The sequence below is a fragment of the Leucopleurus acutus genome (genome assembly GCF_964270905.1).
Source record: "Leucopleurus acutus genome assembly, chromosome: 19".
NCBI lineage: Eukaryota > Metazoa > Chordata > Mammalia > Artiodactyla > Delphinidae > Leucopleurus > Leucopleurus acutus.
Genome location: NC_139161.1, coordinates 47268381 through 47293775, shown reverse-complemented (window position 1 = coordinate 47293775; position 25395 = coordinate 47268381). Strand labels below are relative to the sequence as shown.

At 51.4% G+C, this 25395-nt stretch overlaps 1 protein-coding gene across 1 annotated transcript in view; it reads right to left on the bottom strand.

Moving 5' to 3' along the window:
• RPH3AL (rabphilin 3A like (without C2 domains)) overlaps window positions 1-22607 on the bottom strand; it is an 88972-nt gene extending 66365 nt beyond the window's left edge. Inside the window, 3 exon segments of the mRNA XM_082861068.1 lie at window positions 15982-16111; window positions 18839-18982; window positions 22510-22607. Coding sequence (XP_082717194.1) covers window positions 15982-16111; window positions 18839-18982; window positions 22510-22586 — 351 coding nt within the window. The 5' untranslated portion in view covers window positions 22587-22607.
• Window positions 22608-25395: the final 2788 nt, after the last annotated feature.

Below are 25395 nucleotides of genomic sequence, written 5' to 3'. Positions count from 1 at the left end.
GGGCCTCCGTGGGGGTGGGGCCAGGACCTGGGGGAGCAGAGGGGCCCCAGCGCAGAGCCAGAGGAGCGGGGCTGGATGCAGACAGTTCGGCCAGACAACAAACTCAAGCTGCTGGGCCAAAGAGATCAGGGTGGGGAGTGGGGAGGGCTTGAGGAGACTAGCGAAGGCCAATCCAGGGTCCACAGGAAGCCAAGTTAGCGCAGATTCCCCCCACCAGCCCAGTGTGGACATTCAGCTCCCCGGCAGCCTCACCTGTCCCAGGGTCAGCACCGTCTTCTCTGACTTTCCAGGGTTATCCTAACTCTCAAAAGGTCAGTTTATGTGAAAATACCCTCTCCCTTCTCTGTGCCCACTCCAGTGCCTAGACACAGTAAACGTCCTCGAAGCCAGTAAGTACCTGTCACTGGAACTGATTTTTTTTTAATTTGAAAAATACAGCGGACTTGACAAACACCCTAGGGCTTCTTAGCATCCCAGGAGCAACAGCACTAATGATCAGCGAAGGACCCTGGCGATGCGCAGGAGCAGAGCTCCAGGGAGCGCGGTGACAGGTCTGGGCCAGGTAGAGTCAGGTCTGACCCTCAGGCCTCGGAACTCCCAGCCCGGTATGCAGTTTATGCTGCTACGGTCAGCAGCTTGTGCTCAGGCCACGAAGGGACTGAGGGCCCTGGATACCAAGTGGCGGCGGTTAGACTCTATTCTAGGCAGCAGAACAGAGTGGCAGTAGACTGCCACTGAAGACTTCAGCCGGAGGGAAAAAGCCACACTTGAGCAAGACGAAGAAGCAGAGAAGCAGAGAATGAGCTAGAAAGCGGATGATACTCCACTGCAGGCAGTCAGGAGCCGGGTGGGGAGGCCCCGCAGTGGCAGCCAGGTGCTCGGGCCTCACTCCCTGGGGGGCCCAGACTACACTCCTGTCTGCGCCTGGAAACTCAGCAAGGCAGATGTGGTTCTTGGGCAGAGGGGTCTCTGGAAGGCTTGGCAGATCGTAACCCCTCTCAGCCTCCGTTTCTGCATCTGTAACCTGGGAGAGTCATCCCTCCTCTGGAAGGCAGGATGACAAGGGCGAGGAAAGGGTTTGGAAGGAGAGAGCTCAAAAGTCCCCTCTGAGGGCTTCCCTGGGGGCGCAGTGGTTGAGAGTCCGCCTGCCGATGCAGGGGACGCGGGTTCGTGCCCCGGTCCGGGAAGATCCCACATGCCGCGGAGCGGCTGGGCCCGTGAGCCATGGCTGCTGAGCCTGCGCGTCCGGAGCCTGTGCTCCGCAACGGGAGAGGTCGCAACAGTGAGAGGCCCGTGTACCGCGCACAAAAAACAAAAAGTCCCCTCTGAGAAAGGTCCGGCTCTTTCCTGGTTTGGAGGCCCGGGCTAAAGGGTGAGGGGCCAGCTCCCATGCTCCGGGCTCCCGGGCTAAAGGGTGAGGGGCCGGCTCCCAAGCTCCCCTCTGCTCCCTCTATCCACAAGAGCGGCATCCTGGTTTCCCCGTGGGGAAACAGAAGGACAGGCTAAACCCACCTCCAGTTAAGGTCAGTGAACAGCAAACAGCTGTGCGGGAAGCAACGCAGCAGGAAAAACAGGGGCAATTTGAGAGTGATGAAGAATCGCAGGGCCTGCGAAGGGTGGCAGCTTGCGGGGCGCAGCTGTTGGGGCGAGGGCCACGTGGGCGGCGCTGGCCACAGCTCGGACTGGAAATGTCATTATCTGTTATTTACCGCAACAGAGGACAAGAGGCTGCACAAAATTACTGTTCCTGGTAACAGCCGCTAAACAGATTTGCCAACACGGCTTCCTGCTGCCGGCGGGCTCGCTACACGGACCAGACGCCGGGAGAAGAGCCACTGAGGGGGGTAGCGAGGGGCCCAAGGGGGTGCCAGACGGATGGATGTCTCAGTGGGGAAGCCCGGCTGGTGTCCCCAAACCCAACCCAAGCCCAAGCCTACAGACACTCTGCCCACTCAGTGAGGGGCTGGCCTCACACTGACCAGTCCATGACTCAACAACGACAGACACCCCATGTGTGTTCAGCTGCTGCTCAGCCACCTTAGGGGTGTGACAAACTCTGGGTGGCAGGGTCCTGCCTCAGGGGTGCTCAGGGTGCCACACCCGACTATGGTGAGCCCTAGTGTTGGGGCTACCGTCCCTTCCCCAGTGTTGCAGGCACTTAGCCAATGGCCTCTGCACTCCATGGACAAGCCGGCATCAGACAACACGGGGGTCTCCTGCGTGTCTTCAGCTCTCTTTACTTCCCAGAGGGCATGTGGGCAAAGTTCTGAACCAAGAGGTAGGAAGAACTGCAAGGCCCTGGCTGTGCCACCAGGAGCAAGTTATCCCTCTGAGCCTCAGTTTCTCCATCTGGAAAATGGGTATAATCACCGCCTTTTGCCTACTGACCTCCAGGGGGCTCTGAGGGACTTATGGCATCACAGGAACATCAGGGGCAGAGGCGGCTTTAAGAAGCACATGCCGACCCCCACCCTGGCTTCCTCCTGCTGACAGGACACAGACGCAATCACAGCCTGAGCCAAAGCCAAGTGGGAAGCAAACCTGCCATGGCTTTAAAATAACAACAAACCGAGCTGTGTTCCGGAGACGCAGAGAAATGAGCTTTAGCTCACTGATCTGTGCAGGCCCCTGGGGAGCAGGTTCTGGGGTGGTGATCCTGCAGGGACCGGGCTGACCTGAGCTTCACAGGAGGAAACTGCTGGACAGCCCAAGAGACCCTCTCCTCCAACCCCTCCAACTGCTTCCTTTCACAGGGAGCACGAGAGGCCCAGAGCGGGAAGGGATTTTAACCCGAGGTCACGGGGGTTGGTGGGGGGAGCCCAGGGCAGAGCTCTCCTGCACTCCTGATGCCCGGTCCACTCAGCACAGGTGCAGGTATAGCAGTCAGTATGAGTTTAGGCAACACCGGCCCCGCCCCTATCCCACCCCACCAGCTATGTCCATCCTCTGACATACACAGGGACCCGCGCCCTCAATTGGACTTCAGACACGGGTAGGATGTGTGTATCGGGGGAGAGTGCTGAGCAAAGGCAGGCAGCAGAAGTCGAAGTGCAGAGGTCTGCGGCCCTGGGAGAGATGCAGACGAGGGGAGAGGCCAGGCCTGACAGGGGCAGGATGAAGGGCGTCTGGAGCAAGAGAAGGTGGGCCCAGGCCCAGTGTCCCCAGCCCAGTCCTGCCCCTGAAGGGTGTGTGAGCAGCCTGGAAAAGAAGGAGTTACAGGGAAGGGAAGGGTGCCTGATAACTCGGCAGGGGCCTGGCCCGGAGTGAGCTCTCCATCACTGGCAGCTTTTATTTCTAACTCTTCACCATCTTTGAAGTCCCCATCCTGGTTGTTCTTGCCTGAATTCAGGCCTTCATTATTGCTAATTGGATAATCCAGCATCTGACAGGCTCTCTCCAACCCACTACACGTTCCCTCCTCCAAATCCACCTCTGGACTTAAACTCCCCAGAGACACACCTGACAGCCATCACCTGCTTAGCACCCTTTGATGGTTCTGCCGCCAGATCCTCGCTTCATTCTCTCCCTCCCTCAGCCTGCCTCTCGCCATCACCCCCTCCTTCTCCCTCCCTCCCCGACATCCACCAGCTCCGCCAAACGCCCACCGGTCCCTGCACTTCCTCCTGAAATGCACCACCCCTGCCCCCTGGGTATCCACCCTTCCAGGCTCAGCTCAAAGTGAGCTCCACGCTGCAGCCTCCCGTACCTCTCAGGGGCCAGCCACTCCCGCCCCTCCACTCTGGGCTCACTCCGTGCCATCTGCATCTACAGCACTTGTCACACCGAGCTGCATTATCTGTCACCAGGTGAGTTCCTAGAGGGCAGGGCTTGGCTGGAAGGTGAGCTAAGTGGGCAGGGTCTCCAGATGGCCAATGACCATGGCGCTGGTCTCTCTCCAGGACACTCGGGGCCTTGCCACCGGGAGCCCAGCCTGGTTCTCAGCAGCTCCTCCACTGCATTTGTCCTGATGACCCTGAGCTGGAGGTCAATGTCAGACCGGGCTCTGAGAAGGGCTCTGAACTGCACAAAGTGGAAAGAAAGAAGCTACTCTGGGGGAGGAAAAGCCACGGCGCAGGCACCAGGGCAGCAAGAAAGAAGGGGGCCTTGACGGAGACGTTCTGGTCGTCAGACTCCTGACCGAGGCAGATGTTCCAAGATGCTGTGTGGGGTCTGGTCCAATCCTCCCATCCCGGCAACGGCAGCCAAGTCAGTTCCTGCCAAGCAGTCAGAGAGGGCCCTCGGGGCAGACGAATTAAGTGACGTTTTCCGGGAATTTAGGAAACATCAGTAGCTGAATGAAAAATCCATCTTCCTAATGAGGCATAAACACACGTCTCCTAACATCTGAATTAGGTCGAGGAGGAAAAAGGACATTGCAGGGCCAGTGTGGAGGCAGCTCAGATGAAACAGCTGTTGCTCAAGAAGCTTGCTGTTTTGGCGGCCGCACCTGAGGGACAGAGATGCTGAGCGCTGGGTCTGGAAAGGGAGCAGGGGACAGGGAGCCAGGGATGACTTTCACTGCGCCTCCCATTCGGGAGGGAGGCCCTGCAGAAAACTGCCCCCTCCCAACCCTCGTTCACTGTTGGTGCGATTGTAAAATGGTGCACCCGCCGGGGAAAACCATATGACGGGTCCTCCAAAAATTAAACAGAATTCCCCCATGATCCAGCACTTCCACTTCTGCGTATACACCCACAAGAACTGAAAGCAGAGTCTCAAAGAGATATTTGCACACCCATATTCACAGGAGCACGATTCACGAGAGCTAAAACGTGGAAGCAAACCAAGTGTCCATTGCCAGACGAATGGATCACGTGTACATACACAATATTATTATTTAGCCTTAAAAAGGAAGGACGTTCTCACACGCTACCACATGGATGGACCTTGAAGATATTACGCAAAGTGACAGAAGCCAGTTCACAAGAAGACAGATACTGCATGAATGATCATATGAGGCACCCAGAGTAGTCAAACACATAGGGACAGAAAGAAGTGGGGTGCCAGGGCCTGGGGTGGGTGGGGATGGGGAATTACCATTGAATGGGTATAGAACTTCAGTTCTGCAAGACGAGAAAGCTCGGAGATGATGGTGGTGATGGCCGCACAACAATGTGAAGGTACTTAACGCCCCTGAACCGTACACATAAAAATGATCTAAATGGTATATTTTATGTTTGTACATTTTACCACAAATTAAAAAGTAAATAACTTTTTAACTTGCCTCTGATTTGGGGGAACCCAAATTAATCCAAGGAGCAGGGTGGGGCAGCTGCTACCACACAGACCCAGCAAGGGCCAGGCTACGGAGATGTGAAGGGTCATCGGTGGAGCCTCCCCTTCCCTTGCCTCCCTGGCCCCCTTTCTGGTCCTCACTTACGTTGTGCTCTTTCCCACCCAGTGCCCCATCCACGCCGCTCCCCCTGCCTGGGATACTTTCTGCCAGATCTCGCGTTTCCTCATCACAGTCCCAGCTCAGACGTCACCTCTTCATAGAGGCCCATGCTGCGCATCCGAAATAAAATAGCTGCCCTCCCACGCCCTCCCCACGGGCTGTTCGAGTGCCCCCCACCTTCACTTTTTAGGTTTCTGCCTCCCACTTTCTGGAACTGTTGTATTTACTTGTTCTTGTCCATCTCGCCTTTCTAGCTCATAAACTCCGTGGGGGTGACGTGGTATAGCGGTAATGGCAAGGATGCTCGGACCCAGACTGCCTGGGATCAACTCCTGGCTCCACGACTGACTGGCTGAGTGATCTCGGGAAAAGTACTTAACCATTCTGAGCCTCAGTTTCCCCATCTGTAAAGGGGGGATGATAAAGGTGCTGAGCCCACTGGGTTGACAGGAGGACTGTTGGGTTGACAGGAATGAGTTAACAAGTGAAAAGCCCTTAGAACAGAGTCTGCACAGTACTGAGAAGAGAGAAGTAAGGGGTCTCGTTGTGACAAGCGGTGGGTACAAGGACAAGGCCTACCTTGCTCATCACGGTACCTGCAGGGCCTGGCATATAGTCAGTACCCAATAAAACCTTAAAGAATGAATGAATCCAAAAATTCTGCAGAGAGATAAGACCTTCATGAAATTCACTTTCATTTTCAAGGATGGGCCTACGGAGCTGAGTCAGCTCCCAAGGAGGTGAAAGTCCCCCAAGAGGCCTGCTCCATCCTCCTGCCCACACAGGCCTGGGCCCCTTGAGGTGGGCTCCACCCAGCCTCAGGTGCTTAGCTTTTGCATTGGGAACATCCTGAGAACACTCAGGCTGCTTCTGAAGGTCCTGGGAAAGTAGGTAGAGAAGCTGGCCCCCCCCAGTGGTGGTGAGGGCAGCTAGCCGGCCACTGCTGGTATCAAGGGAATACAGGGGGTGGGTGGGCTCTGGACAAGGCCATGTGGGTGCACCTGGGGTCCTCAAATCTGCCACTGCTTCGCCTTAAAGTGTGTTCTTTCTTTGTTATTTGTTTGCTTATTTATTTATCCTCCCAAATATTATTTTACCTTTCACATTTACATGTGAATCAAGCTGGAATTGACTTTTGTGCCTCGTGGGAGGTAAAAGTCAAGATCCGTCTTTCCCGTATAGCATCCAAATGACCCTGCGTCATTTACCCAAAAGACCATTCTTCTCCCACCGCACATCCGTGTCTCCTTCGCCATACACTGGAATTCTTACTTGCGCTCATTTTCGCAGCAGGTGTACAGAAATACAGGCACACCTCATTTTAGCGCGCTCTGCTTTACCGCGCTTGGCAGATATCGCATTCTTTACCAATTGAAGGTTTGTGGCAACCCTACGTTGAGCATGTCTGTCGGCGCCATTTTCCCGACGGCGTTTGCTCACTTTGTGTCTCTGCATTACCTTTGGGTGATTCTCACAATATTTCAAATTGTTTCATTATTATTATATTTGTTACGGTGATCTGTGATCAGTGATCTCTGATGTTACCCTATTCCCTGATACACAACAATATTGAAATTAGGCCGTTTACTAACCCTCCGATGGCCTCTAGGTGTTCAGCTGAAAGGAAGAGTCACATGTCTCTCTCTTTAAATCAAAAGCTAGAAATGGTTAAGCTTGGTGAGGAAGCCGTGTCGAAAGCCAAGCCAGGGGACTTCCCTGGTGGCACAGTGGGTAGGACTCCGCGCTCCCAATGCAGGGGGCCGGGCTTCGATCCCTGGTCACGGAACTAGATCCCACACGCATGCCGCAACTAAGAGTTTGCATGCCACAACTAAGGAGCCCGTGTGCTGCAACTAAGGAACTGGCAAGCTGCAGCTAAGGAGCCTGCGAGCCACAACTAAGGAGACTGTGAGCCACAACTAAGGAGACTGTGAGCCACAACTAAGAAGCCCACATGCTGCAACTAAGGAGTTGGTGCTCCGCAACTAAGGAGCCTGCCTGCCGCAACTAAGACCCAGTGCAACCAAATAAATAAATATTAAAAAAAAAAAAGAAAGCCAAGCCAGACTAAAGCTAGGTCTCTTGCACCAAACAGTTAGCCACGTTGCGAATAAAAAGCAAAAGTTCTTGAAGGAAATAAAAAGTGCTACTCCAGTGAACCCATGAATGATAAGAAAGTGAAACAGCCTTACTATGAATATGGAAAGAGTTTGAGTGGTCTGGATAGAAGATTAGACCAGCCACAACACGCCCTTAAGGAAGGGCTTAATCCAGAGCAAGGCCCTAACTCTCTTCAATTCTATGAAGGCTGAGAGAGGTGAGGAAGCTGCAGAAGTCTGAAGCTAGTTGAGGTTGGTTCACGAGGTTTAAGGAAAGAAGCCGTCTCATCTCCGTAACAGGAAAGAGCAAGGGGAAGCAGCAAGTGCTGATGCAGGAGCTGCAGCAAGTTATCCAGGCGATCAAGCCAAGATCATCAATGAAGGTGGCTACACTCAACAGCAGATTTTCAACATAGATGCAACAGCCCTCTACTGGAAGGAGATGCCGTAGCCAGAGAGAGGAAGTCAATGCCCGGCTTCAGAGCTTCAAAGGGCAGGCTGACTCTCTTATTAGGGGCTAACGAAGATTTAAGTTAAAGACAACGCTCATTTACCATTCTGAAATCCTTGAGCCCTTAAGAATTATGCCAAATCTACTCTGCCCGAGCTCTATAAACGGAACAACAAAGCCTGATGACAGCACATCTGTGTACAACATGGTTTACTGAATATTTTAAGCCCACTGTGGAGAACTTCTTCTGAGAAAAAAAGATTCTGTTCAAAATCTGACTGCTCATTGACAATGCATCTGGTCACCCAAGGGCTCTGATGGAGATGTACAATGAGATTAATGCTGTTTTCATGCCCGCTAACACAACATCCATTCTGCAGCCCATGGATCAGGGAGTAATTTTGACTTTCAAGTCGTCTTATTTAAGAAATACATTTCATAAGGCTATAGCTGTCATCGATAGTGATTCCTCTGATGGATCTGGGCAAAGTCAATTGAAAACCTTCTGGAAAGTATTCACCATTCTAGATGCCACTAGAACATTCATGATTCATGGGAAGAGGTCAAAATATCAACATTATCAGGAATTTGGAAGAAGTTGATTCCAATCCTCATGGATGACTTTAAGGGGTTCAAGACTTCTGTGGAGGAAGTAGATGTGGTAGAAATACCAAGAGAACTAGAATTAGAAGTGGAGCCTGAGGATGTGGCTGAATTGCTGCAGTCTCATGATAAAACTTGTACAGATAAGGAGTTGTTTCTTATAGATGAGCAAAGAAAGTGGTTTCTTGAGACGAAATCTACTCCCGGGGAAGGGAGTAGATTGTTGAAGTGAAGATTGTTGAAATGACAACAAGGGATTTAGACTATCACATAAACTTAGTTGATAAAGCAGTGGCAAGGTTTGAAAGGATTGACTCCAATTTTAAAAGAAGTTCTATTATAGGTAAAATACTATCAAACAGCATCGCATACTGCACAGAAACTGTTCATGAAAGGAAGACTCTAAAGTGTAAATATAACTTTTATATGAACTGGGAAACCAAAAAATTGGTCACTGTATTGCAATATTTGCTTTACTGCAGTGGTGTGGAACCAAACCCACAGTATCTCTGAGGTACGCCTGTCCAGATTTTTTTGTACGTATATTAAACTTGTATACAACCATCTTGCTAAATTCACCAACTAATACTAACCATCTGTATTTAGTTTTTAAGATTTTCTAGTTATAGAATCATGTTTTCATGATAATGACAGTCTTAGCTATTCTCCAATCCTTATGCTACACATTTCTTTTTCTTGCCTGATTGCAGTGGTTAGGCCTCCAGCACAATGTTGGATAGAAGTGGTGATAAAGATATACGTAGAACTTGTCTTATACCAGACTTTATGAGAATAATTTTCAATAACTATTGAGTATGATGTTTCTTCTCCTGTGTTCTTTAATAAGATATCCCTGCTTCTCCAAGGAAGGGAAAGCATGAGATAATGAATGCTTTGGTCTGAAGCAATGGACGGGCAACATGGCACAGCAACTCACCCTGGGGGACCCAGCTCCCCACTATCTGGCCAGGTGACCTGAGCAGCCCACATCACCTCAGCTGAGCCCCTGTTCTCCATCTGTGACTGTGGAATAGCCTCACTGACCCTGATTCCCTTATGGCTTTGCCCTAAGGACCCAGAAGGATGACTTTTGTGAAAGTGCTTTATAAACTCCAAAGGACATTACAAGGTGAGACAGTGGCCTCCATGTTCACCGTTTGCAAGAGTGAGGATGGCTCGCTCTTGCAAAGAGGATGCAGCAGAGGGAGGATGCAGGAGACTCTAAGCTGAGGGTCTGGGGGTGTGGTGCAGGGGAGAACATGGGGAGGGCAAGGGGAGCAAGACAAGCAGAGGGAAGGCGGTCATGTGAGGTCCTTCACCACCACCCTGAGCCAGGCCTGGGGCTGGGACCCTAAAGCAGGGTTGTTTTTTTTGGCCTATGCCATGCAGTTTGTGGGATCTTAGTTCCCTGACCAGGGATTGAACCCAGGCCCTCAGCAGTGAGCGCATAGAGTCCTAACCACTAGACCTCCAGGGAATTCCCAGAGCAGGGGTCTTCCAGCCTAAGGAGGATCAGAATCCCCAGGAGTGCTGTTTGTTAAACACACTGCCTCTGTTGGCAGAGTTCCTATTCAGTAGGTGCTAGGGATGAAGTATTTGTGTCCCCTCGAAATTTGTGTGTTGAAGTCCTAACCCTCCATGTGATGGTGTTTGGAGGTGGGCCTTTGGGAGGTGATTAGAGTTCAATGAGAGGTCATGAGGGTGTGGCCCCTGTGACGGGATTAGTGGCTCCAGGGTTACTGCCTGCTGTGGGTCTGGGATGACCTCAGCAGGATACCGCTCCTCAGAGCCTTGAGCAGGGTTGGGGACAGGGATCAGGGTCTGGCCTGGCCCCTTTCCTCCACTGGCCCTCCATCCTCGGTGGGGGATGCCTGCCCACCCCACCCCACCCCCGCCCCACAAGCTGGATGTCCCCTGAAGGCTCTGAGCAACGTGCGGGGCTGCCTCACTCTTTTTCACCAGGACTCCGCACACATTACCGCGACCATCACTTCATGGGCAGGCTCCTCTGCTCCCACACGCGGAGCACATTTTAGCTGAGACCAGAGAAAAATCTGATTGCTCCCCCCGCACAGTGACAGTGCCATCCTGGGCTCAGGCGGGCTCTCCAGCAGCCCTTCCCAGCCTCCCTATTATTGGTGAAGCCAGACTTTCAATTAAAGTGAAAGCTGGCAGACTCAGATCTTAAGCAATTAGGAGTGCCAGGCCTCTCTAATTAACCAGCCAGCCCCTCTCCCTTCCCACCACAGCCTTCTGATAATGAGAGCAGGCAGCCTGGGCATGCAGGCCCAATTAGAGGGGACGCTGCTCCCAGGACCAGCATCGTGGGTTCCACCCGCACGCACGCTCGTTAGCTTGTGGCCGCCGAGCACTGCCAGGGCTTTTGCTCAGGACACCGCCATGTGGCCAGGAGCACCTGAGGATCTGACCCCAGACATGGATCTGGATGCTTCCCATGTCAGAGAGCTCCCCAGCACCCCTGCTCTGCAGCCTGCCCTTGCCCACGCACCTCCTGGGAGCCAGTGCTATAGCCATTGCAAAAGGTGGGGAGGTGGAGAGGAGCGATAGAAATAAATAGGGAGGCACCCTGGAAATTGGTGAGCCCAGAGTGGAGGGCTCCTGATACCCCCAATCTGGTCACTACCTTGTTAGATCTCTCTTAGCCCCCGAGGGCTGCCTCTGTAACCCCAAACCCAACTGTAATTAATTACCCATAATCATTTAACACCCACTGCCTAGAGGGCAGGCATCTGTGTGTATCTCCAATGCCTGCACCAGTATATTGTCATATTTATATGACAACACATATTTGTTGAAAGAGTGAATAGATGACATTGTGTATCCCTCCCAGACACCAGAGAGCCCCTGTACAAGGGCTAAAGTTTTGCAGGGGGCTGTGAGGTTAAGTCTGGGCCTCCCTCCTGATTCTCCAGAGACTTGGCTCTTAAGCGACCACCACCTGGCAGAGTGGCCCAGGGTGTCCTCCCTGTCTTCTGGGCCTGAATCCTCATAGTCAAGCACTTGCCCAGCCCATTTCCAGCTGTATGCCTATGCTGTGCTGTTCTCCCATCCCTGGAATGCCCTTGGCTCTGCTTTCAGCCTCTCAGAAGCCTAACCAACTTTCGGGAGCCAGCTCCTCCAGGCAGACCTCCTGATTGTTCTCAGTCCTGGAAACCCTGGTCCCAGCCATAGTCAGCATCACTCTAGAGGGTACTGTCTTCCCACCTTGACCATGAGGACCAGAGGGAAGTGGCCGTTCTGGACCCTTCTCCTTTTGGAGTCCCCTAACCCAGAATTAACCCAGAACAGGCTGAATAAGTGACTGAGTGTTAGGTTCACCTGAGGAACTTGCACAGAAATTAAGTTTGGTTTCCCTGCTTAAGACATCCAATCCTGGAGAGCTACAAAGGCTTCCAGAGGCTTTTATATAAATTACAAAAAATTTGGGACTAACTGTGGGAACTCCAACTTTCAGTTCAAGAAAACATGAATTGTAGGGAATTCCATGGCAGTCCAGTGGTTAGGACTCAGCAGTTTCACTGCCGGGGCCCAGGTTCAATCCCTGGTGGGGGAAGTAAGATCCCGGGGAGAGGGGTGGGGAGGGGAGGGAGAGAGAGAGAGAGAGAGAGAGAGAGAGAGAGAGAGAGAGGGAGAGAAAGGGAGGGAGGGAGGGAGGGATGATGGAAAGAAGGAAGGAAGGAAGGAAGGAAGGAAGGAAGGAAGGAAGGAAGGAGGAAGGAGGGAAAACATGAATTGTAAAAAGGAGAACATAGGTTGCTATCAGCTGAATTGTGTCCCATCAGAATTCTTGTGTTGAAGCCCTAATCTCCAATGTGACTGTATTAGGAGACAGGGTCTTTAGTAGGTAATTAAGGTTAAATGAGGTCATAAGGGAGAGGCCCTGATCCAAACGGACTAGTGACCTTATCTGAAGTAGGAGAGAGACCAGAGCTCTCTCTCCACCATGTGTGGACACAGTGAGAAGGTGGCCGTCTGCAAGCTAGGAGGAGAGTCCTCATCAGAAACCAGATTGGCCAGCACACTGATCTTGGACTTCCCAGCCTCCAGAACTATGAGAAATCGCTTTCTGTCGTTGAAGCCACCCAGTCTGTGGTCTTTTGTTCTGGCAGCCTGAGCTGACTGATCCATGGGATATCACTAAACCTCTTCTGAGATGTATGCGAGGTTGGTTCTATTTTTGTAACACCTGGGCAGTCTGAACAGCTAGGACCTCGAAGTGAATTAATAATAATAGTGATAATAATGATAACAGGAATCCTTTACTGAGAGTTTGCAATGGACCCGACACTAAGGGCTTCCCTGCATTAGCTCATCTACTCCTCACACCCACCCAATGATGATGTAGTTCTATTCCCCCATTTACAGATGAAGAAACAGAGGCCCAGAGAGGTTAAGTGGCTCATACAAGGTCACTGCACTGTGCCCAAGCTGGAGCACAACCCAGGTCTCTCTGCATGGGAACAGCACTTACTGGCAACCCAGGAGGACCTCCATCCCCTCACCGTGCAGGACCAAGTGACCTCTAGCCCTGGCCCATTTGGAATCTAGGGCCCGCTTTCCTTCCTAAGACCCTCAATCACCCCCCTAACCCCTCCCTATTTGCTTAGAATACATTGAAGAGATTGATTCCCTTAGCGTATGGCCTTTGTCCCTATGTTGCCTTGTCCCCAACCTCATCATCTTCCAATGACAGCCATCGCCACCTAACTCACCTCCTGCTTTCCTTCTATGTCCCCCCGTCACGCACTTGCCAGACGGTAGCTAGGCTCACCTCTTAAAAGCACAAACCAGATCACATTACATCCCTGCTTAAAACGCTCCACTGACATCCCATGAAACTTAGAATCACATCTCAACTCCTGACCTTGACTTACAAAGCTCTGTGTGATTGGCTATGCCCACCGCTCGCTCCCTCTGCCCCAGAAGCCTTCATTAGTTCCTTGAACGTGCCCAGCTCATTTCTGCCTCAGGGCCTTGGTGCCTGCTGGTCCCTCTGCCTGCAACACTCCTCCACCTGGATCTTCCCGGGGCTGGCTCCTGCTTGTGGTCAGGTCTGAGCTCACAGAGACTCAACTTGAGCACCTTGTTTTAATTCACTACAGAGCCCTAGGTCTACTTAACTGTTATTTTATATTTGTTTATTGTCTGTCTTCTCCTACCCCTAGAAAACAGTCTCCACGAGAGCAAGGACTTTATCTTGTTCATGGTATCGCCAGAACCTAGAACAGGGCCTGCACGCAGTAGACCCTCTACTATTTGCATAATGAGTAAATGAATGACTGAATGAATAACACAGTCTTCTCAAGGATGGATGAAGATAACCCCCCCAAATGCCCATCGTTCAGCTGTGGCCCTAATTGGCACGCTCTCCTCCCACTCTCACCCAAGAACAAGTCCCCTCAGGAACTCAGAGGGCTCCTTATCTCACCATCCAAGCCAGGACCAAGTCTTCAGCCTGCTGTGAAATAAGAACATTTTCAAATGGAAATGTCCTCCCGAAAAGCCGTGGGGTGGGGGTGGTGAGAGTATCTGGAAGAGCATTCCCCCACCCCCACATCCACTGAGGTTCTCCCCTGGGACTCCCACTGTTGCCTAGGAAATGGCTCTGCAAGGAGCAGCGGGCATTAACCCTTCAGCAACCAGGGGCAGCAGCCTGCCTCTGCGGCAGAGGCCCCAACCTTTTCCAGGGAAAGGAGACAAGGCTCTGGCAGGCTCTTCATGGTCCCGCAAACCCGGACATTTATAGTAGTCATGGAGTTGAGGGGCAGAAGGAGGAAACAGGCTGTTGGGCCTCATTCTCCCAGGCAGAAGTCACATACTAGAACCCCACCTGCCCAGGTGCTGGGAGCAAGACATTCCTGAGTCCCTGTGCCCAGTACCTCGTTGGTATCTATCTAGTCTAGGCCTATGGAGGCTTGCGGAGGAGCGGCACCAAAGTGCCCACCCCCTCCCTGAACCTCAGGTCCCTCCCACACCTCCACTGTTCTTGGGACCCCTCACCAGTTAATCCACATTCCTCAGCCCAGTTCACCACATGCGACAGAACAGGGGAAAAGGGACCTTAGCTGAAATCCTGGCTTTCCCACCTATTCACCTGGTACATTAACTTCTTTGCGGCTTGGTTCTCTCATCCAGACTTTGAACATCACTGAAAATGCCCTTGTCAAGCTGCCAACGGCCTCTGCTGCCAAGTCCACGTTTACTTCTTTGACGTTCCCATAATTTACAGTCCTCTCAACTCTTAACGCCCCACCCCACCCTCAGTCTTCTATTCCCTGTTAATTCTTTCCAGAATTTATTTCTTCCTGAAATCTTATCTATTACTTATTTACTATTGACTTTATTTATTTACTTTACTATTATCTATTACATTACTTTTTTTTGGTTCCCTCAAGAGAGAAAGTTCTTTCTCTGCCTTGTTCACCAAAATAACTCCAGGCTTAAAATAATGACTAGCACATGGAAGTTACTTGAGAATGGGTTCTAGTAAAACTAGAGTGAAAAACAAACAAAGAAAAAGACATGGTGTCTTGGGAACAGTGCTTCTAACCTAGGAGGGCAGTAAAGGGAAGTCCCATGATGACAGCCATGCAGTAACTACTGTAGGCTAGAGCAGGAATAAGAGTCCAGAAGAGATTCCGGCAGGGAAGGAAAAAGGAGGCTTCACGCAATAGAGAGTAAAGTTCAGATGCTAAATAACCTTGAGGACTGGAAGGCACGTTATTCTTTGGTCAATGAGAAAAGAAAGGCAATTAGAAACTCCAGGAAAAACAAAAAGTTATTTGAAGAAGTCTTGGACTCAATATTAATATGTGGCATAATTTAGAACAATCAGTGGAGTATAAGAAAAGGAGAAAATCCACTTGGTCTTGCTGCAAAGATCATCCTCATTTGAGTGGCCAGGGATCAAGAGAGCAGACCAATAGCATAGGAAGTATAATCTTAGCAAACTGTTTGGCCCTGAGGAAAATTGTATTTATTTAATGACAACTAATAACATATCCTGAATACTTATATGTCAAACAAGGTTTTAAGAGCTTTGCATATAATAGCTAATCCTCACAACTCTCTAAGGTACATATTATCACCATCCCCATTTTACAGGTGAGGAAGGTGAGGCTTCACACAGTAAATGAGTTTTCTGAGGTCATACAGCTAGTGGAAGAGCTGGACTCACACCCAGGCCTGTGAGACCCAGAGGCCCACTCCCCAGAGCTGGCCCCAGAAGCCTGGCCATTTGACCTTCAGGCCCCAGTCCTTCTTGCCAAGAAGCATAGGATACCATGTGTGCACACATGTATGCACGAATGTACACACACACACACACACACACACACACTCCTGGGAGCCAGGATGCAAAGTCACAGAGTAACAGGGCTGGTCCAGGCTGGGAAGCCAGAGCAGGGCCTTACCTTCCTGCAGTCTTTGCAGAACACCGATGAGCTGCCCAGGAAGCCCAGCACCTCCCCACAGAGCAGACACTGGGAGAGGCCATTCCCCATCACATTGCGCCTCATGGTCTCCAGCCGCTCCACCAGCCGCCTGCAGCACAGGACACAGAGTCAGATGGCATGTGCTTCCTGTCTCCAACCAGACCCCTGCCCAGGCGCGGCTGCCACGGGGCCCCAAAACTATACCACTTCCTGGGGGTTGGTTCCCTCACCTGGGGTACTGTTCCCTGCCCCATCCCTTCCCCTGGCTAACTCCTAATCATTCACTCACTCATCAACCATTAACTGGGCACCTACAACATGCCAGACACTGGGAATATTGTAGCAAACAAGCCAGAGATGGACACGGTCCCTGTCCTTATGGAATTTATGTTCAAAAGAGGGAGGAAGTCCATAAACAAGCAAACTGACTTCAGAGGGGGGAGTGTTATGAAATAAAATAAGTGGGGCTGGGAGGGAGCAGGGCATGTTAGATGGTGATTAGTGAAGGCCTCTCCGAGGACATTTGAACTGAGAGGTACAGGATGACAAGGACCAAACGTGTGAAGAGCTGGGGGCGCATCCCAGGCAGAGGGAACAGCAAGTACAAAGAGCAAGGCCCTGGCGCATTAGAATGGTAAGAAGGCCAGGGGGGCTAGACTGCCTGGGATAAAGGAGGCTGGAGGGGTGAGGAGGGGCCAGGTTACACAGGGTTTGTAGGTTGGATTGGTTTTGGAAGTTTGGATTGATTTCTAAGATCAATGCGAGTCCACTGAAGAGTTTTAAGTAGAAGAGTGATCTGATCTAAGTGACATTTCTAAAAGCTCCCTCCAGCTATTGTGGGAAGCTGGGATTACAGGGGGAGTCCGGTGAGGAAGCCGGCAGCAGGCAGCGGGAGGGCTGGGGAAGGAGGACAGAGAGCAGGACGGGCTGTATTTCAGAGTCAGCATGGATGGATTTGGGGGAGGAGAGGTAAGAGAAAGACCCAGGATGGAGTAGAGCCTTTTGGCTTAAACACCTGGGTGGACGGAGAAGCTAGAGGGAGAAAGAGAAAGAGGTCCTCTTTGAACCCCGCTGAGTCCAGGATAGGTGCCTTTCCTCGAGTCCCACGGCCCCCCAGCCCACCGTGACCCGTTTCATGACAACCTGTCATACGACACTGCCACCCCCACAACACGCGGCCACTTCTGCTTCTGTTTCGTTGGCCGCTGTGTCTCCAGTGCCCAGTGGATTCCCAGTGAAAATTCTTGAATGCATGGAAGACGGGGTGTGGGTACGTTATGTCCTGTAACTCTCACAACCGCCCAGTGCAGAGGATGCTGTTTTCCACCCACTTTAAAGGTGAGAAGATTGAGGCTCCGATATGTGAAGTCACTTGCCAGCATTGCACAGCTCCTCAGAGGTAGCGCCAGGGCCACACTCAGGCCACCCCAAGCCTCACGGCAACTCCACCCTCTCCCCTGGGGTGATCAGGCTCTGCCTGGGGGCCGACGGAGGGCGGACTGGGCGCCGAGGCTGCCTCTGCCCACCTGCCCTCCAGCTGGCACTCCTGACTTCCACAGGAATCGCCGTCCCTCTTCCAGGGACCTGCAGGTTTCCGGGAGCAAAGCCGAGTTCGGCCCTGGCCTGACCCACTTGTTTTTGGGGGACCCCCTCTCCGTACAGCCCTGTGACTCCCACTCATGGAAACACACAGGATGCACCTCCTCCCTCTGAGATGATTCACTGTCTCCTGGGCCATTCCTGCCCCAGCCAAACCCAGCGCTCACAGCCAGGGCCAGACGATGTGAGCGGCACAGGGAAGGCAAAGATGACAGCCCAGATGGATGGGGGCGGGGCGCAAATGCTTCCCACAGCTGCGGGGAGCCCACGGGGGACACCCCTCACCAGCTCCCAGCACGCCCTCCTGGGGGAGCCCGAGGGATGTGGTGCTGGCCCATCAGTCATCAGCACAGGCACCTCGGAGACCTGCAGAGCCTTGCAGGACCCTTGGGCTCGGCCTGAGAGAGGGAGGGGCCCCAGCCAGGTGTGGTGGGGAGAAAAGAGCAAAAGACAATTAGTCTGTCAGATACAAACACTTTTTGTAATGAAATGGTAGTAACATGTCAGTATTACGGAGGCACAGACAACAAACTGTTTGGACAGCAGTGGTCTTTGTAGTGGTGCTTTCACTTTCTAGAACCGTGCATTTCTACAATGTCTGACTTTTTAAAAATGATCATCTATTTAATAGAAAAAAATAAATAGAAAAAGAACAAGGAGACCAGAATCAAATTAATTCCTGCCAGTGCCCTGCATTTATGTTTTCCTCCTCGTGCCTGCCTGTGTTTTTCAGATTGTCTAGGAAGTATGAATTGCTTTTGTAATTAAACAAAAAAAAAGCCACAACAAAACTGAAGACTATGTAGGAGACGGCTCTGGCTGCCGGAGGCTGGAAGAGCTTAGATTAAGCTGGAGAGCGGCTCCTGTTGGTTTTTGATGGGAGAACCCACAGTTCAGCCTCCACGTCAATCCCTCCCCCGGCTGAACCACAGCGACCCTCCTTTGTGCAGAGCTAAACAGACCTTAACGTGTTTGACGGCACTCGTTCATCCTCCCCACAGCTTGGGGCCCACACATCAGCCGCTATCCCCATCTTACAGAGGGGTATACTGAGGCTTGGACAGGCTGGGTTAGGAATCTGCACGCCAGGGGCGTTCAGGCAGAGCTGACTCACTCCCAGTGAAAAGCTGGAACTAGGAGCCAGGGCGCCAGACGCCCAGCCCACTGATCTGGCACTAAATGCCCTGCTTCCCTGTCCACGGCCTCACTCCTGCCCCATCTTGGGAGCAGCCCTTACCCGACTCTCTGCTGTTCCAGGACGTCAAGCCGCTCGGCCCTCTGGATGACCTGCAGGATGGCCTCCACCTCGGCTGGGCTGAGGCACTGGCTCTTCCTCTGCTTCTCTGTCTGGTAGGTGTGCACAGACCAGCCCGTCTGCAGCCTTGAGAGAGAACAACACAGAAGTGCAACCCCAGTGCAAACTGGCATCCCCGCCACATCCACAAAGGTCCCCTGAGCACAGTCTGTGTGTCAGGGGCAAGGGGTTCAGACACCAGCCTCCAAACGCTGCCTCTGCCACCCGCCAGCTCCCGGCTCCCACAAGGATGGCAGCATCCCCTTAGCACCTCGGGGGGGTTGGGGGGACACAGGAGCATGGAATGCGCAGAAGGCCACGGCCACAGCATGAGCGGTTTCAAGGGAACAGCACAGAAGATGACCAAGAGAAGAATGAACACCCGGATCTGAGTTGTACAAGAAAGTGAGATGGAGTTTACTATGGGACAGGAAAGACTGGTAATTAGGTTAAAAACAAGCGCTGAGGATAAAAGGATATTCACGCAGCATTCTGAAAACTAGAGGGATCCAGGGCAGGAGGTTACCCTGGAGGAGCGGGAGGGTCAGCCAGTGTGGCGAGGCGGGGCTGGGGCCTGGCCCAGAGCCCCAGGACTGAGGGGAAGAACTCCAACCCTTTCTATTTTTCTGGATGGTGAGAGTGGCAGCAGTGGACCGAGCCCCAACTCCCTGCCCTGGGGCCCAGCTTCTCCCAGACTTTCTGCGCCAGGTGGTGGGAACACAGAGACGGACAAGGTGGCGAGGTCACTGCCCTCCAGAACTACAATATTCTGGGGGAGACGGACGCCCGATCAGTTACAAAAATATTTATTTACTGAAAAATTCGGAGAGCCATTCATTCAATACCTATTTATTGGGCAGCCACTGTGATGCCAGGCTCGCTAGGTGCTGGGAAGAGCCACTGGGCAGGCCACGCGGGTGGTCGTGAGGAGGATGTACAAATAAGGGGAACTGACCCAGGCAGGGGAGCAGCTCTAGAAGGGCTCCCCTAAAGAAGCGGCAGCAGGCAAGAGATTGTGACACAGGATACAGGGCAGGAAGATGAGGGTGTGGATGCCTTCCTAGTGGTTCCCTGAAACGGATGGACACTGGTGGTCTCACGTCACCACCCAGTCCAGCTCCTGCATCCAAGCACTGCCGACACTGTATAAACTGGGAGAGCTAAAAAGCATGTCCTTTCTCTGTGAGTAGAGAGAAAGCCATCCCAGGCTGGTTAAGGTGAAGGACTCAGATTCTGAAGTCCAATGGGTGGCCTCATCTTATGGCTCTGTCCCTTCCCAGGTATGAGAACTTGGATAGCTGCTCATCCTTGATTTCCTGATCTGTCTCTTTAAGGGATGCCAGGAAGATGAAATAAGGAGGGTATATAAAGTGCTCTGTACATAGCAGATGCCCAGTTGCTGAATAAGTGGCAGTGATGATTTTTATAATGATCATGGGTGAGACCATTAGGAACAGCTTAACCAAAGAGGTAGCATTTGTGCTGGGTTTTGCAGGATGAATAGGAGCTCCCCCAATGGAAGCAGGGAGTTGGCGTTCAGGCAAAGGACACTGAACATGCAAAGACACGAAGGCATAAAGTAATGTGCTGCATTGGAGAGGTCCAGACTTCTAGACTGCCTATTTCTCCAATTTAAAAAAATGCCTTGGTACAAACTACTATGTATCAAATAAATAAGCTACAAGGATATAGTGTACAGCACAGGGAATAGAGCCAATAATTTTTACAATAACTTCAAATGGAGTATAATCTATAAAATATTGAATCACTACGTTGTACACCTGAAACTAATATAATACTGTAAATCGACTATACTTCAATTTTAAAAAATACCTTGCCCTAGACTAATACTTTTTAAAGTGACTCTCACAGAGCTGAGGAAAGCAAAGAATGGGAACGGGGCAGGACTGGTGGGGACAGGAAGGGAGGCCAGGCCTTGGAGTGGGCAGGGATACACATTCACCTGTCCCTGGCTGTGGGAATCTGTAACACTCTCCTTTAAGGAGCCTGGCATTACAAGGCAGCACACCCCGGGGAGGAGATAAAAGCATTTACTCTTCTAAAAGGTGCTACGGGCTTCCCTGGTGGCGCAGTGGTTAAGAATCCGCCTGCCAATGCAGGGGACACGGGCTCGAGCCCCGGTCCGGGAAGATCCCACGAGCCGCGGAGCAACTAAGCACGTGCGCCACAACTACTGAGCCCGCGTACCGCAACTACTGAATCCCACGCACCTAGAGCCCGTCCTCCGCAACAAGAGAAGCCACTGCAATGAAAAGCCCGCACACCACAACGAAGCATAGCCCCCGCTCGCTGCAACTAGAGAAAGCCCGCATGCAGCAACAAAGACCCAACGCAGCCAAAAATAAATACATAAATAAAAGGTGCTACAACAGTTTCTGGCTGCTGCTGAGCGCAAGACCAGGTCACAGAGAGCCAAAGGGAATGCCGGCGGGGTCACCAGGGGTCACACCGGGCCCTCCTACGAGAGCACAGCTCTCGCCAGCTCCTCACATCCAGCCACGGAGGACGCATCATCTCGCCTGGTGTCAGAGGAGAGAGGGAGAGAGGACGGGTTTCACCCCTGGTCTCTCCCCCACAGGGGCCACATGGGGGCTAAAAGAGCCGAGCCATCCCAGTGAGTGAGACAAATTAACTGTGGTGCAAAGAGTCCTGCAAATCACGCAGGACTCCACTTTTCTTGGGCATTTCAGATTAATTTTTCTATCCTCTTTTGATGTTTCAGCTCTGTCCCCTGCAGGCTCACCATGTTTAATTGCAAATCTCTTGAACTTGGTTCCATTTGGGAAATGCTGGCTCCTGTACCCAGCACGACTTGACAGATGAAGAGGCACTCTTGGGCTTATTTGACCCCAGGGACCCCCAACTCCCTGGAGGGACAGGAAGAGACTGGAAGGCTGGAGAGGCATCTGGGAGCCCCTGGTCTCCAGCCACGGAGGGGGGCAGTGGGTGGAGATGGGCTGATCTAACTACAGCCGAGGGGTCACCAGGCTGAGAGATAACAGGAAAACTGGGGGCAAACCAGAACAAGAGAGACCCTGACACGAGCATGGCAGAGACCTGGGATGCTTCAAGGCTGGTTGTGTGTTTCAGCCCAGAGGGCAGCTCTTCATAAGTTAGACAAGCCTTTGGTCTGTCAACTCAACTATGAAGTGGGCATCCAGAGATCAAAGGCTCCCCGCTGCCAGGGACTCAGGGACTGAAGGCTCAGTGATGGGGGATTTATACTCTTAACAGAGAAGGTAAAGGAAGTGGCCTGGCTCCCTGGAGCCTATTGTGATCGAAGGAACATAGGTGTGGGGTCAGATGGACCCAGGGGAGTCCCAGCCCTGCCACTGACAAGGTGGGTGACTTGGGTGAGGACCTCAGCCTCACTGTCCTCACCTGAGAAATGGGAATACATTCCATACAGCAGTTAAATGAGTGAATGGCTGTTAGGCGCCCAGCTCAGCGCCAGGAGTGTGGTGTGTATTAGACGGGCACTTGTCTCCAGACTGCTCTTTCTGGGGGCCTGGGATTGAATCTTGTCAAAGAAAGGAGAGGAACTAGGAGCGGGGAGGGAAGGCAGGGCCCGGCCAAGCCCTAGAGGTACTCACTTGGCTCGCAGGGCAAGCTGCCGATCATTGGGGCAAACCCACTGATCATTCCCGCTGCCGAAGATGGTGTCGGCCATGACTTGGAACACCCCGCCAGGGTGTGGAGTCACATCTGAGGGGAGAAGAGGAAAGAAGAAAGGGCATGTCATTGGCTGGGGTACAGACGGCAGACAGGGTCCCTCAGACACCCAAAACCGGTACTTCCAACCTATCCCTGTCCGTTGCCGGCCCCCGCCCCATCCCCACCCCGTCCCCGAGGATGTCTGGAATCTCACCAGCAGAATCACTCCTCCAGCTAAATGCTATTCCCTCAAAGTTCCTCTTTCAAAAGACTCGTGATTCTGGGAGGGGTAACTAGGTGGATCACGCAGCTAAGTGACAAGGTTGGACTTGACCGGCAGGATGTCAAAGGGACAGAATCGGAAGGAGAAAAGAGGCACACCTCAGCAGTTTTCAACGTAGCGGGCAAGCCCCAGGGGCGTTTGGTCCCTGCACCCTCCAAGTACTACCCCTGCTTTGCTTCATGGGGACCACGATGAAAATGGCCCCCCTGGGAATCCTGCAGGGAGGAGACCCTGCTCCAGAGCTTGCTGGGGGCTCAACTTGTGCAGCCTAGCTTAGCTGGCTTTCTCCTTGCCACCAAGGATGTGTGTTGGTGGGGAGAGTAAGGAGGGGAAGAGCGAGGGATGAGTTTGAGGGAATCCCAATCCCAGGGCAAAGACGAGGGGTAGTACTGAGTTATCCACACTCCCCTGGTCTAATCCCCTCCAGACCAGTGGTTCTCAAACCCAGGACTCCCTTACACTCTGAAAAATCACTGAGGCTGGAAATTAGTCTGGCAGTTCCTTAAATGTTACACAGAGTTACCAGAAGACCCAGAAAGGACTCTGAAGTATAAACACAAGAGAACAGAAAACGTATGTCCACGTATGAAATTGTACATGAATATTCAGAGCAGCCATTATTCATAACAGCCAAAAAGTGGAAACAATCCAAATGTCCACTAACTGATGAATGGATAAAACGTGTACAATGGAATATTGTTTGGTCATAAAAGGGAATGGAGTGCTGACACAGGCTACACAACATGGATGAACCTTGAAAACACGCTAAGTGAAAGAAGCCAGTTACAAAAGACCACATAGTGTAGGTTCTATTTCTATAAAATGTCCAGACTGGGCCGATCCACAGAGACAGAAGGTAGATTAGTGGTTGCCAGGGGCTGGGGGTAGAGGGGAGGAAGGAATGGGAGTGACTGCTAACGGGCTCAGGGTTTCTTTTTTGGATGATGAAAATGTTCTGGAATTAGATAGTGGTGACGGTTGCATAACTTTGTGAATTCACTGAAACCACTGCACTGTACCCTTTAAATGTCTGAATTTTATGGTACGTGAACTACATCTCATTAAACTGTTATAAAAAATTCTTGAGAACGCCAAAGGATATGGGCCATATCTATTGAGATTTACCATATTAGAAATTAACACTGAGAAAAAATTTTAATTGTCAATTCATCAAAAAATAATAAACCCATGAGATGCTCACATAGTTTATTGAAAAACTGTATTTTCAAAACAGAAACAGTTAGTGAGAATAATGGTATTGTTTTGCATTTGTACAAATCTATGTAATGTTTGGCTAAACAAAAGTCAGCTTCATGTCTGACATTTCATTCAATCTTTTGTGATATGTAGATCTGTTAAAGTACATGAAGGACATCCAGACTCTCACAGCTACATGCTATAGCTGGGAAAGGGTGGAGTATTTTAATAGCCTTCCCAGATAACTGTGGACATTCTTTCACACTGTACCCAAACTCAACAGATGGTAGTTTCTTAAAGATTAGTTCCAATGTGGCATTCATGCCAATGAACTTTTCACCTGTATATTTGTGAGAGAACTTGACCAAGTGTATTATTATTATTATTAAAATAGTTTTTGCTTTGTGGACCCCACGAAAGGCGTTGGGAACCCCCAGAGATCCCTGGACCGTAGTTTGAGAACTGTTGTTCTAGACCAATGTCACCTATTTCTGTGATGACCAGCAGGGGGCAGCGTGCAGACTGCAGCTAACCGACCCACTCAGGGACCAAGCCCACTACCTTGACCACAGTGGGCTCTCTATTCCACTCAGCTGATCCAGGCACCCACTCCCCACTGTCAGCCACCCTGAGAGCGAGACCTGAGTTAACCCAGGCCCCAAAGAGTCGCATGTGGAGTCCCCATGGCCAGGCCCAGTGCTGGGAGGGCTGCTGGTGTCACCGTCACCAAAGGCCTCCCCACATTTAAAGTCTTGACCTTCTCCCGAAGGAGACTCACATCCAGTCCAGGAAAAAGAAAAGGTGGGCTCAAAAATGACACGCTCATCCAACAACTTTAAACCAGTCCCATTTCAGCTACGATGTTTTTTTTTTTTTTTTTAGATTATGACTCTTTGCCTACATGTCTTTTTCTTTTTTACATCTTTATTGGAGTATAATTGCCTTACAATGGTGTGTTAGTTTCTGCTTTATAACAAAGCGAATCAGTTATACATATACATATGTTCCCATATCTCTTCCCTCTTGCGTCTCCCTCCCTCCCACCCTTCCTATTCCACCCCTCCAGGTGGTCACAAAGCACCGAGCTGATCTCCCTGTGCTATGCGGCTGCTTCCCACTAGCTACCTATTTTACGTTTGGTAGTGTATATATGTCCATGACACTCTCTCACTTTGTCACAACTTACCCTTCCCCCTCCCCATATCCTTAAGTCCATTCTCTAGTAGGTCTGTGTCTTTATTCCTTTCTTACCCCTAGGTTCTTCATGATGGTTTTTTTCCCCTTAAATTCCATATATATGTGTTAGCATACGGTATATGTCTTTCTCCTTCTGACTTACTTCACT